At 37.5% G+C, this 19,207-nt stretch overlaps 1 protein-coding gene across 1 annotated transcript in view; it reads right to left on the reverse strand.

Annotated features, from left to right (window-relative positions):
• The window catches only part of RNF17 (ring finger protein 17), a 104,689-nt gene that overhangs the window by 56,934 nt on the left and 28,548 nt on the right, over positions 1–19,207 (reverse strand). The window contains exons 12-15 of the mRNA XM_017537548.2: positions 18,021–18,210; positions 17,083–17,251; positions 15,097–15,287; positions 13,205–13,346 (exon numbers count right to left, since the gene is read on the reverse strand). Coding sequence (XP_017393037.1) covers positions 13,205–13,346; positions 15,097–15,287; positions 17,083–17,251; positions 18,021–18,210 — 692 coding nt within the window. The remainder of the gene's footprint in view (positions 1–13,204; positions 13,347–15,096; positions 15,288–17,082; positions 17,252–18,020; positions 18,211–19,207) is intronic.

The raw sequence follows: 19,207 nt of genomic DNA on the forward strand, positions 1-19,207 counted from the left end.
GCGCCACCATGCCCAGCTAATTTTTTGTATTTTTAGTAGAGACGGGGTTTCACCATGTTGACTAGGATGGTCTCGATCTCTTGACCTCGTGATCCGCCCGCCTCGGCCTCCCAAAGTGCTGGGATTACAGGCTTGAGCCACCGTGCCTGGCCCGAATACCAATTCTTAATGTTAAAAAATATTTTGAAATCCATCTCAATGGGAAAAATGAGTTTTTTCTCTTGTGAATAATGCAAGTGAAAATTTTCTGAATTCCTATCTTTTCTTATTTCATTTAAATTACTTTAAAACTACTTTTAACTTTCATTTCTAAGTAGATACTATGCAAATTCGTCCATTAACAGGTAAGCCAGAATGAACATTTAAAAATTCAGCAGAGGAATGACACCAACAAAATAGCAGATTAGGAAGCTTCAGGTTCTTGATCCAACACAGAAATGTTGATAAAATGAAGAAGTGTCTGAAGCAACTTTATTAGATAAGATCTCTAGAAAGCAATCCAAAGTTTACAGTAACCAAGAGGCCTAATCAAGTAAAAGCAGTTTTCTAAATGGTAGGAAAGTTTTGTGGCATTTTTACTTGCCTTCACCCTACCCTATCCCCCAGAATGACAACGGTCCTGGTCTTAAGCAGTGGCAGTCCAGTTCTCAGTTCCCTCCCTTGAACCAGAGTTTATATGCAAAGTATGGTGCAGAGCAGAACTTATATGCAAATTACTGTGCATATGTATCCTAAGTCTGGGAGATACAGGAAAGACTAATGCAAAGAGCTAGTTTTTGTTTCATATAACTTGAAAAACAGGCAGAAAGAATTGCAGGGACGACCTGTAAAAGTGGCAAAGGGGACTACGAGCCCAGCTGCTTGGAAGAAAAGCTTATGAGTGGAAAAATACAATAGACCATCTAAGGCCAGGAGGAGAATCTGGAGTGAGAATCTTTATGAAATTAGGACATTCAAAAGCAGTCAAATATATGGTAGAATTAGAAAGCCACGTCTGCCCTGATAAGATGCATGCTCATAAAAGAAATGAAAAGACCTTAAACTTTGATCTCAGGCTGATAACTAACCTCAGCCTATCTTAATGGTGAAGTGTCCCACCAAAGAGCTAATCTGCAAAGTCTAGGAAAGATGGTACCTTTCTCTTTCTCCCAGTGTCTCGTTTGTTTCCGCTCCTGACATTCAAGGAACTCTGTCAATCATTAGCTGAGCACAAGCCAAAGAAACAAGAGACTTTAGTGATCACACATGACAAGGAATGGTCTTTGAAAAAAGTTTGGAAAAGTACCAAAACAAATGAACTACTACAACCTTTAAAACAACTCTCTTAATCCCAAACAAGAGCTATGGGTGTTCATCACCACTATTACCTGCCTTACAAGAAATTCTACGAGTTCTTCAAGTTAAAATGAAAGGACATTAACATGAAAACATATGAAAGTACGAAACTAACTGTAAAGATATACACAAAGTATCAAGGATTCCTGAAGTAAGCAGTAATCTGAAACGGGACCGAACAGGGCTTGCAGGTACTGACTGATACCAGGAGTTTCTGTGTCACCGCATGAGGAACCTCTGTCATTTCCTTTTATATTCATGATCCTTTAGGTTTCATTTCATACAGATATAGGAGTTAAAAAGAAATTACTGAAGCCAGGTGCACTGGCTCTCATCTAAAATCCCATCACTTTGGGAGGCTGAGGCAGGCAGATCACCTGAGTTCAGGAATTCGAGACCAGCCTGGCCAACTTGGTGAAACCGCACCTCTACTAAAAATACAAAATGAGCCACGTGTGGTGGCACACACATGTAATCCAGCTACTTGGGAGGCTGAGGTAGGAGAATTGCTTAAACCTGAGAGGTGGAGGTTGCAGTGAGCAAAGATCAGGCCACTGCACTCCAGCCTGGGTGACAGAGTGAGATTTCATGTCAAAAAAAAAAGAAAGAAATTACTTAGTGAGAGTACAGGAAGGAGTTCTCGGCAAGGATTTCCTTTTTAATGAAGAGCAGCCCCTAAGTCATCTTCTAACAAAGAGTAGCCTGTAAAACCGAGCTGCAAACACAGATACCGACAGTTGTGCCAATCCTGTTCAAAATGGCGACTCCATCCTCCCTTCTCTTCCTTGCCAGCCACACGTACAGTAAGAGCAGACAAGATGGTGCCAGTCAAGTGGAAAGCCCATTTGTGTAAGATTAGGGGGGGGTGGCCAGCCTTTCCAGTGTGCTATATAAACATCATAACTGAATGAACCAATCTGTGGGCCCTACATAAATCAGACACCACCTCTTCGAGCCTCCCAATAAAATCTGGCACGTCCACCGCCAGCTAGTCTTTCCCTTTCAGAAGCCCATCTCTCTCACTAAAGAGAGAGCTGTTCTCCTTTCTCTTTCTTCTGCCTACTAAACCTCAGCTCCTAAACTCCTCGTGTGTGTCCATGTCCTAAACTCTCTTGCCGCGAGATGACGAACCTTACCCCAGACAATGAAGTCACTTCAATATTTTCTGTAATATCTTTTATAAAGAAAATGGAGACATGTGCAACCAGAAAAAAACCACAAATCAAAAATACTCAACAGTCTTTAAATATGTTAAAAGGACTACGGAAAACCAAAGAGCTAAAGAAAATTAGGAAAATGATATTGGAATAAAATGAGAATATCAACAAGAGATACAAATTATAAAAAGGAAATTCTGGAGCTCAACAGTACAATAACTAAGGAGAAAAAATTAAATAGAGGGGTTCAAAAGCAGCACTGAGTGGAAGGAAGAAAAATAATCAGTGAACCTGAAGATAAGAAAATTTAAATATCAAGTCTGAGAAGCAAGAACGGAGGGAAGTGAACAGAACCTAAGGGACCTCAAGTGAACCAACATGGACATGATGGAAATCACAGGAGGAGGAGAAAGAAAAGGGGGCAAAAAATTACTTTTAAAAATGGCAGAAAATGTCTCAAATTTAAAGAAAGACATGAATCTATAAATCCAATGAGTCTAATGTTAGAGGTTGATTTGTATCTTCCCCCAAAGATATGTTGGCGAGCTATAATCTCCAGTACCTCAAATATGACCTTATTTGGATATAAGGTCACATTAATATAATCATATTAAAATGAGGTCATTAGGATGGGTCCTAAATCAATATGATTAATGTCTTTATAAAAACAGCAAAATTTGGGTACCGAGACAAATATACAAGAAGAACTCCATGTGAAGATGAAGGGAAAGATCAGGGTGATGCAGCAAAGGCCAAGGTGCACAAAAGATTGCTAGCAAACCGCCAAAATCTAGAGGAGAGAGAGGAAATAAATTTTCCCTCACAGCCCTCAGAAGAAATCAACCTTTCTGACAAACTGATCTCAGACTTCTAGACTCCAAAACTGTTGACAATAAATTCTGTTGTTTAAGCTACCCAATTAATAGTAATTTGTTACAGCAGCTCCAGGGAACTAAGACAGTATTAGACTCCAAACAGGATAAACCCAAGGAGTCATATACCAAGACACATTATAATCAAATTCTTAAAAAGACAAAGCCAAAGAGAAAAATCTGGAAAGCAGCAAGAGAGAAGCAACATGTCATATACAAAGAGGCTCAATAAGATTACACATATTAGAAATCTTGGCGGCCAGGCCAGCAGCAGTGGCTCAAGGCTGTAATCCCAGCACTCTGGGAGGCCGAGGCGGGCGGATCACTTGAGGTTAGGAGCTCAAGACCAGCCTGGCCAACATAGCCAAACCCCGTCTCTACTGAAAATACAAAAATTAGCCAGGCGTGGTGGTGCATGCCAGTAATCTCAGATACTTGGAAGGCTGAAGCAAAAGAACTGCTTGAGCCTGGGAGGCAGAGGTTGCAGTGAGCCAAGATCACACCACTCTACTCCAGCCTGGGTCATAGAGTGAAACTTGTCAAAAAAAAAAAAAAAAAAAAAAAAAAAAAAAAAAAAAAAAAAAAAAAAAAAAAAAAAAAAAAACTTGGAGGCCAGAAGGAAATGAGAAGATTTTATATATATATAATCATTATATATATAATCATTATATACATATATACAGTATTATTCAGCCTTAAAATAGGAATTGCTATCAATGCTTACAACATGGATGAATCTTTAGGACATTATCATAAGTAAAATAAGCCAGTCACAGAAAGACAAATGCTTTATGAGTCCACTAATACAAGGTATCTAACACAGTAAAACTCATAAAAATGAAAAAGTAATACTGTGGTGGTCAGAGGTTGGAAACAGGGAGAAATGTGTCATTGTTCAATGAGTCTAGTTTTCGTTTTGCAAGGTGAAAATGTTCTAGAAATCTGCATGGTAATATGAATATAGTTAACATTACTGAAGTTACACCAAAAAATGGTTAAAATAATAAATTTTATGTGTTTTTCATCACAATTACAGGAGATTTTGAAAAGTATATCATACTAAAACGACAGCAACTAAACACAAAAGAGGGCTCTAATGGAGGAAAGAAGGAATAAAAAAGTGATAAGATACAGAAAACAGCAAATGGCAGAAGTTCTTCCTTATCAGTAATTACTTTAAATGTAAATAAATTAACCAATTAAAATACAAAGATTGGCAGAATGAATTTTAAAAAACATGATCCAAGTATATGCTGTCCATGAAAGATACACTTTATACAGGTTGAAAGTCAAAGGATCGAAAAAAATATTCCCTGCCAATAGTAATCTAAAGAGATCTGAGATGGCTTTACTAGTATCAGGTGAAACAGACTTTAAATAAAAAAATTCTTACAAGAGTGAAAGGACATTATAAATTGATAAAGGGCGAATTCACCAATAAGATATAACAATTACAAGTAGTTATGCAGTACACATCACAGTCTCCAAATATATGAAGCAAACATTGACAGAACTGAAGGAAAAAACAGTTCATAATAATAGAAGACTTTAATATTCCACTTTCAATAGTGTATAAAACAACCAGACAGAAGATCAATAAGGAAACAGAACACTTGAACAATAATGTAAACCAACAGGTCCTAACAGACATACACAAAACACTCTAGCCAATAGTAAAATATACCTTTTTTTCCCCCAAAAGGCCACTTAGAACATTCTCAGAATAGACCATATGTTAGGCCATAAAAAAGTCTTAATAAATTTCAAAAAGCTGAAATCATAAAATGTTATTTGTCGCTATGACAATAGAAGGAAACTGGAAATCAAAAACAAGAAAAAATGCAAAATTCAAACATGTAGAAATTAAACACCACAAACTACCAATAGGTCAAAAAAGAAATCGTAAGAGAAATTAGAAAGTGCCTCAAGACGAATGAAAATGAAAACATAACATACCAAACTTATGCAACAAAACAGTGCCAAGAGGGAAATGTATAGCTATCCAAACATACAATTTTAAAACACTGCAAATTAGGAACCTAACTATACACCATAAGACAACAGAAAAAGAAAAAAATTCCCGAAGGTAACAGAAGGAAAGATAATAAAGATTAGAGCAAAAATAAATAGTACAGGATAAAGAAACAGAACATCAACAAAGACAAAAGTTGATTATCTGAAAAGATCAGCAAAACTGACAAATCTCTAGCTAGAATAACTAGGAAAAAAAAAGAAGTCTCAAGTTAATAAAATCAGAAATAAAGATGCAGACAGTACTACCGATTTTTAAAAATAACTTAAAATTTTTTTTGAGATGAAGTCTCACTCCTTCACATGACCTCAGCTCACTGCAACCTCTGCCTCCCAGGTTCAAGTGAAGGACTACTCAGCCCTCACCCTCCCAAGTAGCTGGGACTACAGGTGCCTACCACCAGCACACCTGGCTAATTTTTGTATTTTTAGTAGAGATGGGGTTTCTCCATGTTGGCCAGGCTGGTCTCAAACTCCTGACCTCAGGTGGTCTGCCTTCCTCAGCCTCCCAAAGTGCTGGGATTACAGGCGTGAGCCACAATGCCCGGCCAAAAAATAAAAACTTACAAGAGGTTATTCTGAACAACTGTATGCCAACAAACTGGATAACCTACATAAAATGGACAAATTCCTAGAAACACACAACCGTCCAAGACTGACTCATGAATTAGAAAATCCAAGTAGACTTATAACTAGTAAAGAGGTTCAAACAGAATTCAAAAACCTCCTAACAATGAAAAGCCCTGGACCAGATAGTTTCACTGCGTATTCTACCAAACGTTTAAAGAATTAACACCATTACATCTCAAACTCTTCCAAAAAAAAAAAAAAAAAGATGGAGGAATACTAATTCTAAGAGGCAGCATTACCCCGATAACAAAGCCATATGAAGACACTAAAAGAAAATTACAGATCAATATCCCTTATCAATACTGATGCAAAAATCCTCAACAAAATACTAATAAAACAAACTCAGCATATTAAAAGATTTTTTCTCTTAACTCGGTCTTCAGATCTCTCTCTGAAGAGTGGCCATGAACTCTAGCCCTGCCCTGACAAGGCTCGAGAGGTGGTGGTCACTGATGTTTACAGTAAATCAAAAGAGGATACTTCTTTATCTTTGTGAATGGGCCAATGACTTGTTGTCTGACCTGTGACCAAGTGTCTGTCTCATAGGAAACCCATTTATACTTGCAGATGCCCTTGTTTCTTTTTATTTTTTTGAGATGGAGTCTCACTCTGTCCCCCAGACTGTAGTGCAGTGGTGCAATCTTGGCTCACTGCAACCTCTGCCTCCTGGGTTCAGGCGATTCTTCTGCCTCAGTCTACCAAGTAGCTGGGACTGCAGGCGTGCACCACCACACCCAACTAATTTTTGTATTTTCAGTAGAGACGGGGTTTCACCATTTTGGCCAGGCTGGTCTCAAACTCCTGACCTTGTGATCTACCCACCTCAGCATCCCAAAGTGCTCAGATTACAGGCATGAGCCACCATGCCCGGCCCCCTTGGGTTTCTTGTCTGACTTGTGTCCAGTTTATTCCTAACAAGATAGTCGCTCTCTAGGAGAGCACTGACCAGGAGGAAAGTTAGGTTTGTGTGTGTTAGGTGAGACATAGAGGAGGCAGGAAAACACATGAAATAAAAGAAACATTTTGTTAATCACAGATAAAAGTGAATCTGCGGGACTCTGCTTTTATTAAGGTCCACAGGCATTATCACTTAAGGCTTTCCAGCAGGAGTTCTGAAATGGCTAATTTAAAAAAAAAAAACATATGCAAAGGCGGGAATTTATTTGCATGACTCTGGTGTTGACTTATTTTATTGTGGCAAGCAGCTGTGGGATATGTTGGGTCAGTGAGGTGTAGAACAAGTAACCCACGCTGCAAACAGCCACATGGGGAGGGAAAGTTTTAACTAAGCCAAAGGTGATGTGGCATGACTGGGGTTCAGACAACTTGTGCAGGCCTAAAAATGGATGCCAAGGCAACAACGATGTTAAACAAATTTATGACAAGAAGATTATACATCTTTATCTAGCGGGATTTATTTCTAAAATGCAAGGATAGTGACATGAAAATCAATGCAGCAGGTGCAGTGGGGCTCACACCTGTACTCCCAGTAATCTGGGAAGCTGAGGTGAGAGGATCACTTCAGCTCAGGAGCTTGAGACCAGCCTGTTTGACATAGTGAGCCCTCATCTCTACAAAACTAAAAAAATTAGCCTGGTGTGGTGATGTGCGCCTTTGGTCCCAGTAACTCAGAGGGCTGAGGTAAAAGGACTGCTTGAGCCTAGGAGGCAAGGTTGCTGTGAGCTGAGATCATGCCACTGCATTCCAGCATGGCAAACTGAGAGAGACCTTCTCTCAAAACAAGCAAACAAACAAAACAAAATCCAAAATCAATGTAATATACCACATTAACAGGATGAAGAAAGAAAGACCAAAGCATGGTCATTTGAATTGTTACAAAAAAATTTTTTGAAAAATTGAACACACTTTCATGATAAAAACTCTCAATAAACAAGGAACAGAAGGAAATAACACAGTAAAGGACATTTGGGAAAAATCCACAGATATCATACTCAATGGTCAAAAACAAATGCTTTTCCCCTAAGACAGGAATAAGACAAGAAAGCCTGCTTTTTCATCTTATATTAAACATGACATTGGAAATCCTAGCCAGAGGCATTAGGCAAGAAAAAGACAAAAGGCATCCAAATCAGAAAGGAAAAAGGAAAAGTATCTCTGTTCATGGATAATATGATCTTCTGTGTAAGAAAACCTCCCAAATTACACACACACACACACACACACACACATACACATACACACACCAGTTAGGGCTACCAAATTAATTCAGCAAAGTTGCTAGACACAAAATTCACATGTAAAAATCAGTTGTGTTTTAATACATTAACAACTGAGCAAATTGAAGAGGAAATTTAAAAAGCAATTCTATTTACAACAGCATATAAAAGAAGAATTAGGAGTAAACTTGACCAAAGAGGCCAAAAACTGATATGCTGGAAACCACACAAACTGTTGAAAGATATTAACTAAGATCTAAATAAATGAAAAAAAATCTGGTGTTCATGGATAAGAAGGCTTAAAATTAAGATGTCAATTCTATCCAAAGTGATTTACAATTCAATGTAACTCCTATTAAAACCCCAACGACATTTCTCTGTTCATGGATGACACGATCTTATATGTAAGAAAATGCCCCAAAGTTACACACACACACTCTCACTCGTTAGAACAAATTAATTCATCAAAGTTGCTAGACACAAAATTCACATGTAAAAATCAGTGTTTCAATACATTAGCAAATGATATTATACTCAATATCATACTCTATTTCTTGGAGAAATAGAAGAACCCATCCTAAAAGTCACATGGAATCTTAAGAGACCCTGAACACTCAAAACAATCTTGAAAAAGAACAAAGTTGGAAGACTCACACATTTTGATTTCAAAAGTTACAACAAAGGTACAGTAATCAAAACACCGTGGTATTGAAATAAGGACAGATACACAGACAAATGGAATAAAACAGAAAGCCCAGAAATAAAATTTTACTTTTAACAAGCATGCCAAGATCATTCAATGAAGGATAGTCTTTTCAACAAATAGTGCTGAGAAAACCGGATATCCAATTCAAAAGAATGAAGCTGGACCCTTACCTTATACCATGTACAAAAATTAACTTAAAATGAATCAAAGATTTAAACCTAAGAGCTAAACCTATAAAACTCTTAGAAGAAAGCATAGGTAAGAAGCATCATGATTTGGTAATGATACCTTGGATATGACACAAAAAACACAAGCAACAGAAGAAATAATAACTTGGTTTTCATAAAATTAAAAATTTTTGTGCAACAAAGGACACTATCAAGAAAATGGGACACAATCCACAAAATGGAAGAAAATACAGCCAGCCTTGGAACGAGTTTGATCTGAACAATTCCACTTATGTGCAAATTTCTTTTCACCTCTGCCAGCCCTGACTGGAAACAGCAAAGAGACAAGACCAACTCCTCTTCTTCTTCAGCCTATTCAACAGGAAGACGATTGGCGTGAAGACTTGTATAATGATCCATGTTCAGTTAACAAATAGTAAATATATTTTCTCCTCATGATTTTTAATAACACTTCCCTTTCTCTAGCTTACTTTAAGAACATGGTATCTAATACATATACAAAATACATGTTAGCTAACTGTTTATATATTATCAAGTCTTCTAATCAATAGTAGGTTGTTAGTAGTTAAGTTTTGTGGAAGTCAAAAGTTAAATGCATGCTGAGTGTGGAGACTCATGCCTGTAATCTCAGCACTCTGGGAGGCTGAGGGAGGAGGACTATTTAAGACCAGGAGTTCAAAACCAACCTGGCCAATATAGCAAGACCCTGTCTACAAAAATTAAAAAAAAAAAAAAATAGCCAGATGTGGTGCATTCCTGTAGTCTTAGCTACTTGGGAGGCTGAGATAGGACACCACTTCAGTCCAGGAGTTCTAGGCTGCAGTAAGTTATGATCTTGCTACTGGACTCCAGCCTAGGCAACACTGCTGGACCTTGTCTCAAAAAAAATAAATAAAAGTTACACACAGATTTTTGACTGCACAGAGCTTGGTATCCATCACTGCTGTGGTGGTCAAGGATCAACTGTATTTGTAAGTCATATATCTCGTAACAATTTAATGTCTAGAATATACAAAAGCTCCTACAATCCAACAACAAAATAAACAACCCAATTAAACAAAATAGACAAAGGGCTGGGCATGGTGGATCCTGCCTGTAATCCCAGCACTGTTGGAGGCCAAGGTGGGAGGATCACTTTAGCCCAGGAGTTCAAGGCCAGCCTGGGTTACCTACCCAGACCCTGTGTCTACAATATAATAATTAGGCAGGCATGGTGATGTGTGCCTGCAGTACTAGCAACATGGGAGGCTGAGGCTACAGGATCCCTTGAGGCTAGGAGATTGAGGCTGCAGTGAGCTTATAATCACGCCACTGCATTCTAGCCTGGGCAACAAAGTAAAATCCTGTGTTTAAAAAATAAAACATGATTTTTAAAAGTTTTAAAATTTTTAAAAAATAAATGGATAAATGACTGGAATGGCTATTTCTTCAAAGATACGCAAATGGCCAATAAATAAGGACATGTAAAGATGTTCAGTATCACCAGCTGTTAGGGAAATGCAGATCAAAATCACAAAGTGATACCACTTCACACGTATTAAGAATGCTATTATTCAAAAGAAGACATTTATGCGGCCAACAAACATATGAAAAAAAGCTCATCATAACTGCTCTTTGGAGAAATGCAAATCAAAACCACAATGAGCAGTCATTACAGAAATACAAATCAAAACGACCACGGCAGTCATTAAAAGGTGAGGAAACAACAGATGCTAAAGAAGATGTGGTGAAACAGGAATGCTTTTATGCTATTTGTGGGAGTGTAAATTAGTTCAACCATTGTGGAAGACAGTGTGGCAATTCCTCAAGGATCTAGAACCAGAAATACCATTTGACCCAGCAATCCCATTACTGAGTACATACCCAAAGAATTATAAATCATTCTACTATAAAGACACATGCACACACGTTTATTGCAGCACTATTCACAATAGCAAAGACTTGGAACTAACCCAAATGCCCATGAATGATAGATTGGATAAAGAAAATGCAGCATATATACACCATGGAATACTTGGCAGCCATAAAAAACTATGACTTCATGTCGTTTGCAGGGACATGGATGGAGCTAGAAACCATCACTCTCAGCAAACTGATACAAGAACTCAGAAAACCAAACATGGCATGTTCTTACTCCTTAGTGGGAGTTGAACAATAAGAACACATGGACACAGGGAGAGGAACACTACACACCAGGGCCTTATGGGGGTTTGGGGGCTAGGGGAGGGATAGCACTAGGAGAAATATCTAATGTAGATGACAGGTTGATGGGTGCAGCAAACCACCATACCACATGTATACCTATGTAACAAACCAGCACGTTCTGCACATGCATCCCAGAATTTAAAGTATAATAATTTTTTTAAAAGAATGCTATTAAAAAAAGAAAAGAAAAAAACAAATGTTTGTGAGGATGTGGAGAAATTGGAACCTTGTGCATTGCTGGTAGGAATGTAAAACTGCAGCTGCCGTGGAAAACAGTTTGGCAGTTCCCCAAAAAGCTAAACATAAAATTACCATATAATCCAGCAATGACTCCTAGGTATAATACATATCAGAGGAACTGAAAGCAGAGACCCAAATGGATATGATACTTTTTTATGCCAGTGTTCATAGCAGCATTATTCACATGGGCCAAAAGGTGAAAACAATCCAAATGGCCATCAATAGATGAATGGATAAACAAAACGTAGTATAACCACACACGAAGTATTATTCAGCCATATAAAGGAATAAAATTCTGACACATTCTAGATAATAGATGAACCTTGAAAACATTAAGTTGAAGTGAAAGAAGCAGGATACAAAAGGAAAGTGTATATGATTTCACTTAGGAGGTACCTAGAATAGGCAAATTCATAGAGACAGAAAGTAGAACAGAAGTCATCAGGGACTAAGGGAGAAGAAATGGTACGTGATTGTTTAATAGGTACAGGGCTTTTGTTTGAGATAAATAAAAAGCTCTGGAAATGTATACACAACAATTAATGTCCTTAATGGCACCTAATGGTACACTGAACTATTAAAAACTATAAAATTATATTATGTATATTTTACCATAAAAGACACTGTAAAAAAATCAACAAAAGAAATAAATGCAAATCCTTAGATAAGCAGCTTCTACAACTCATTTGAGGAGCCACTACAGTGTGATACAGTGCTTGAGATGACAGGTTCTGAAGCTGCACAACCTAGGTCAATCCTGGCTCTACCCTTTCAGAGTTGTGTGGCCTTAGGCAAGATGCTTCATCTCTGTGGTTAGGGTCTCCAGACATTTAAATGGAGACAATAGTGTCTTTCTCACAGGATTGTTGTGAAGATTAATGAGTTAATTCACTTAAAGTCTTGAGGGCCTTATGATGAGTTAAATCACATAAAGCACCCAGACGTCAGTAAGGATGAACTATTATTGTTACTATCTAAACACATCAGTCATACATCCAAATTTCAATACAAAATGCCTTTAATCTGTGTCTATTTTGGTGTTCAAATTCAAAAAACATCTAATAATGATCAGTAAATTTTCAGATGTACAGGTTAGAAAAAAGTTTATTATATTTTTCTCTTTTTGAGACAGAGTCTCCACTCTGTTGCCCAGGATGGAGTTCAGTGGTGCAATCTCAGTTCACTGCAGCCTTTCCCTCCTGGGTTCAAGCAATTCTCCTGCCTCAGCATCCCATGTAGCTGGGACTATAGGCACCTGCCACCATACCTGGCTAATTTTTTGTATTCTTAGGAGAGATGGGGTTTCACCATGTTAGCCAGGATGGTCTTGACCTCCTGACCTCATGATCTGCCTGCCTCAGCCTCCCAAAGGCTTATCATTATATTTCTATTTGCTAGCTCTGTATGCTTTCCTAGTCTCCAGATTTCAGAAAGTAGCAAGAAACATTTATACATTAATTATCCTTCATTGTTCTTTCAATTTATGACAAATCATGTGAACTTGTTTGAAGTTGCAACTACTAAGAAATTTAAATGTATAGAAGATTGACAGTGGTATGTTTGCTCTAACTAAAATTGACAGTAGACATTCATTCTTGTTATACATGTCTAATTAAAAATTTTTTTAAAAATATTTCATTTCAAAAACGTATTACATACTTACCAAATGAAGATAGAAATCTCCAGGACTATTTATATAACAAACCGTTGCTGAAACATCTGTCATTTCTTTAGGCAAAATAGGTGGATGATAGTGTAAAGTAGTATCTTTTTCAAAATGACTTCTTAGTGATTGTGACTTAAACCTAATTAAAAGCATAATGAAAAGTGTAAGGAGGGTCTCACTCTTGTCACACAGACTGGAGTGCAGCGGTGCACTCATGGCTCACTGCAGCCTCCACCCTCCTGAGCTCAAGGCAATCCTCCCAATTCAGTCTCCCAAGCAGCTGGTACCGCAGGTGCATGCCACCACACCTGGCTAATTTTTGTATCTTTTGTAGAGACAGGGTCTCCCTACATTGCCCAGGTGGACCCCGAACTCCTGGGCTCAAGCAAGCCTCCTGCCTTGGCCTCCCAAAGTGCTAGGATACAGGTATCAAGCCACCATATCTCGTCAAGCCATTTTCTTAGTCTCTCTTCTTTCTGTGACTTGATCTAAAGAAAGGATTTGTACATGTACTGACTTATTTACCAAAAGTATTCAACTTCCAATTTCTTTCTTCTAACATTTCTTCATATTGTCTTCAATTATCAAACCAGGTTAAATAAGATATCAAGTCTCAAAACTTTAGAGCTGCGCTTTCACATCGTACACAGAATTAAAGCTGCTTCTATTCTGTTACATTGATATCTGTGGTCTGTGGTAGCAGTTCGTATTGTCAGCTGAAGAGCGTCTGTCGCCCCTTCCAGCTCCAATACTACATTTATTTTTCTAGAATGGAACCTGCTAGGGTCACTTCTAGAGTCACTGAATCACTCAGGGTAAAAATTAGAACCTTTGACTACCTCTATGGTTACTTAAGTCATCAGAAATGTTGGACAGGCTGGGTACTGTGGCTCATGCCTGTAAGCCCAGCACTTTGGGAGGCCAAAGCAGGCAGATCACTTGAGGTCAGGAGTTCAAGACCAGCCTGGCCAACATGGCAAAACGCCATCTCCACTAAAAATACAAAAATTAGCCGGAGTGGTGGTATACGCCTATAATCCCAGCTACTTGGAAGGCTGAGGCTTGAGAATTGTTTGAACCTAGGAGGCAGAGGTTTCAGTGAGCTGAGACCATGCTATTGCACCCCAGCCTGGGTGATTGAATGAGACTGTCTCAAAAACTCAAACAAACAAACAAAAAAGAAACAACGGACAAAGAAACTTTAAATATCTATTTTAGATTCATACATTAAATATAGGGTAGTGATCATGAACTTATTCCAAAGTCTACAAAATTTAAGTTAGGAACAGTTAATCTATAATTCTTGAAACCCTCATACAGGTGCTTATAAAGTCAAAGAGTCCAAAAGATGTTAGGTTATTTACACATATTTTATATTTTGAGCTACCTTAATTTCTCTAATTTTATTTTTTCTTTATAGACAAAGTCTCACTCTGTCACCAAACTTAGAGTACAGTGGCAAGACCATAGCTCAAACTCCTGGGTTCAAGCAAACTTCCCACCTCAGCTCCTGATCTGAGAAGCTGGAACTACAGGTACATGCCATCATCCCTGATTAATTTCTTTTTGCATTTCTTTGTAGAGATGAGGTCTAGCTATGTTGCCCCAGCTGGTCTCAAAATCATGACCCCAAGCAATCCTCCCTCCTGGGCCTCCCACAGCGCTGGACTGACAGTTGTGAGCCACCCTGCTCAGCCTATTTTCTTAAATCCAATTATCTGAATTCAGTTTTCACAAACAACTGTACTTAGAAAAGTCTAACAGCAATATTTTTCACTTCTTCAGGTCTTTAAGGTTTACTTAAAGACATGGTTTTTAAAGGCAAAATCTACTTCTCTTATGTATAGCTGTAATCTCAAAGAATATTTAAGTTTCATTAAGTTACTTACTTTGCTAGTTCCATAAAAACTAGTGCATCTCTAAGAGACACAGGCATATCACTGCTTATTTTATTTGTTGGTGGTTTCTGCAGATCTACAATAAGCACACCATCTTCTTCTCTAAAAACTTTCATTAAAACAGACTTGTTATTTACCATTTTCAAAAATTCCACTTTAGCCTCCTGTTCCCAGCCTTCATTCTGTGCAAAAAAGCAAAATTTCATAGTAATGAGTAATTATAAGTATCTCTAATGTTACAATGGTCTGGATTTAGGTTTGTACCAACCACAGATCCAACTGTGAGCAAGGACACCGAACCAACCAGACATTAAGAAACAGGGCCACAAACCCAAGGGCAGTCTTTATGAATGTACAATGTATGTATATCTTCACTTTATATATTCTCAAGGTTTTACTTTATAATTTAGTTTCACTTTTGAATATTAATATGAAGAATGAGAATATTTTCATTCTCAAAATGAAGTAGTAGTCAATTTTCCACTTAGATGAAAATTCAAAAAGTAATTTTGAAGGTTTGGTATGCCTAAAATAAAATTTAAAAATTTACAATCTCAGCACTTTGGGAGACCAAGACAGGCAGATCACAAGGTCGGGAGATGGAGACCATCCTGGCCAACATGGTGAAACCTTCTCTCTACTAAAAATACAAAAATTAGCTAGGCGTGGTAGCATGTACCCACCTGTAGTCCCAGCTACTCGGGAGGCTGAGGCACGAGAACTGTTCAAACCCGGGAGGTGGAGGTTACAGTGAGCCGAGATTGCACCACTGCACTCCAGCCTGGGAGACAGAGCGAGACTCTGTCTTAAAAAAAAAATTACAATCATCATCAGTTAACCTAGCTTCCATCACTAGCAATACATGAGATCAATGCTACTTAGGTGATTAAAAAAAAAAAAATCCACCCAGGATGGATTACTTACTCTGTCACCCAGGCGAGCACAGTGACGTGATCTCAGCTCACTGCAACCTCTGCCTCCCAAGCTCAAGTGATCCTTCCACCTCAGCCTCCAATGGTGTGCCATCACGCCTGACTAATTTTTCTATTTTTGGTAGACAGGGTCTCACCATGTTGCTCAGACTCATCTCAAACTCCTGGGCTAAACCGGTCCTCCCACCTCAGCCTCCCAAAGTGCTGGGATTATAGCCTTGAGCCACCACACCCAGCCAAAAAAAGTTTTTATGTTGATCTCTGAATATTTAAGTATCATATCTAATGTAAATTTCAGGATCAAAACCAGAAATTCCTTAAAAACAAAAAAAGAAAATAGCTTTCTCAAGTTTTTATGATTATAAATGTAAAATCAGTGTATAAAATCTGAAAAGTTAAAGAGAAAATTAAAAACAAAACACTCTCACCATTTTAAGGAAAACACCAGTGCTATTATTTTTATGTTTCCTTTTACTTTTTTATTCACTTAATTATTTCAAGTATGTGTTGAATGCCTTCTATGTGGTAGGTGATCTGCTAAGCGCTAGGAATACAATGATGAGCATAGACAGACTCCTGCTCTCACAGACCTTGTAACAATAGAACTGCTTAACATATATTGTTACAATTTGTCTCTTAAAAATTTACAATCTTGCTGAAGAATAGATACTCATAAATAATACAAAAAACAGAATGCAATGTGGCCATTAAATATAAAGGACAATGGAAATAGGAAAACACTGCAGAGAAACACACACCACATCATAAAACTTATTTATCTGTATAGCTGACTCCAAAATTACTGGTTTGCTTGACTATTTTATCAATCATTATGTTCATATATACTTATTCAACTCAATTTCTCATTAAAAATATTTTCAATTGTGGAAGCTGAAGTTCAGTTTCTTTTCTACTGAAACTAATAGTTTAGTATGCACTATGTATTTACCAAGATTACTGGTTCCCTGAGCCTACATTTAGCAGTCTATTTGGCAATATACAGCTCAAACTATAATAGACTCTGAAGAAAAAAAGTCTCACTTACTGAATTCTGTGGAACAATGTCTTTCAATGAGCATGGTTGTGCTAACGGCTGGATGTCTTTTAGCAGCCCTTCAATATATGGTTCAGATTTCCTTAGAAACAGACATAAATCATTTACCGCAGTATGTTGGTCAGCAGAATGTTCCGGTATCAAATGGGTATCAACAACTCTAGGAGAAATTCAAGTACTATTTATTGAAAGTAATGCTTCAAACTTGAATTTATTTTCCCCCATAGAAAGGTACATGTTTCTAAGTATAATTTTTCTTGTTACACCTTTCAGAAAGTTACATTCCAAATACTTTCTTACTATATAGAATTACTTTAGCTTCTATAAGCAGAGATACTGTTTTCCTCCATAGAATTAAATCTCAGGTACATTTCACTTTCATATACTCACTCAGTTTGAGCTTAAAGAAGATAATGACCCTTCCCTCCATATAAATCTATTTATTTATAAGCTATAACCACTAAATGATGATGCTATGGTTAATGCTGGCCCTTACTACAGAAACACGTCAGTTTGTATTATTTTCCTAGAAGACAGGGAAACCATTTTAAATACCTAATGAGTTAGACAGTATGACACTTTAAAAAACCCTAATGAAATTATGGAAGTCAGATTAAAAATTTAACTCAATCATCTATAGCTAACTGTAACACTTTATTTAAAAGAATTAGTTTTGTGTGTTATTCCCTGCTTTGAAGTGACATAAGAAGAGTACCTAAGTTCCTTTTCTAAGCTCTCCATTTAGTAATACTGGAAAACGAGAAAACTTTACATATCAACTGTAGAGCAAAACAATAAAGTATATGTCTTGGAAGTTAAGAATGACACAAATTACTCCTCTCTACCTCTAATTTCCTTTATTCTTTAACTTCACCCCCCTCCAAAATGTTTCTAACCAGGCCAAGACCACATATTATAAAATATCATACCCTGTGACAATCAGGACTTCAGAATTTCCAAAATCTACCATGAATATTTGTATTAGTGCAACTTCATGGACAAAGAATTTGGTTGGACTACAAGGTTTTCTAATATTTTTACTCTCTATTGGAATTAATTCTGTGATAGTTCCTCGACACCACACTCCATTTTTAATACTGTTGACAAATATTCTTGCACCTAAATAATGAGGGAAACAAATCATTATCAATGTTTATCAAGAGAGACACTTAGTAAGTTTACAGACACGTTAGTTCTACCACTAAAAAGTCTTAATTCATTTATTTACTGATGACATAGTACTGTGTTCAAGTGCTATGAGAAGGATGTAATATATTATGCTAGTTTCTGTTATACAGAAACAAGCTAAATAGGGAGATAAACAGACAAAGAATACTAAGTTATAAGTCACTTAATGAGGACCTGTTTCGTAAGTAATAAGAACAAAGATGAATGAGACTGTCTTGCCATCAAGAAGCTCAAGAAAGGAAGAGAGATGGGCAAATTAATTACCATAATTACACTGTACTTACCACAATCAAGACCATATGTCCTTGCGCATGTACACATGTACACTTACTGACATAGACATACTGAGATTTTAGACAACTATGTGCAACCACAAAAATTAAATTCAATATTATACTTCCCTCCTCTTAGATACTAACAATCTAATGTTCCCAGCTCATGTGGCATATTATTTTTTAAGTATTAGAATTACTATTCATTTTTATCAAAGTATATGATGATCCTACTCTTCTGACATTCCAAAAAGCTGTATCGATGAGCTGAGAATTAATCACACTTTTTTTTTTTGAGACAGAGTCTCGCTCCATCGCCTGGCGCCAGGCTGGAGTGCAGAGTGGCACGATCTTAGCTCACTGCAACCTCCGCCTCCCACGTTCAAGCAATTCTCCTGCCTCAGCCTCCCGAGTAATTGGGACTACAGGCACATGCCACCACACCCAGCTAATTTTTGTATTTTTAGTAGAGGTGGGGTTTCACCATGTTGGCCAGGATGGTCTCGATCTTTTGACCAAGTGATCCGCCCGCCTCGGCCTCCTAAAGTGCTGGGATTACAGGCATGAGCCACCATGCCCTGCCTAATCACACTTTTAAATGACTATCAATCAAGATTAGACAGAAAAACACTTTTGGTATTGTTTATATACAGGCA

This window comes from Cebus imitator, unplaced genomic scaffold (assembly GCF_001604975.1).
Source record: "Cebus imitator isolate Cc_AM_T3 unplaced genomic scaffold, Cebus_imitator-1.0 Scaffold103, whole genome shotgun sequence".
Classification (NCBI taxonomy): domain Eukaryota; kingdom Metazoa; phylum Chordata; class Mammalia; order Primates; family Cebidae; genus Cebus; species Cebus imitator.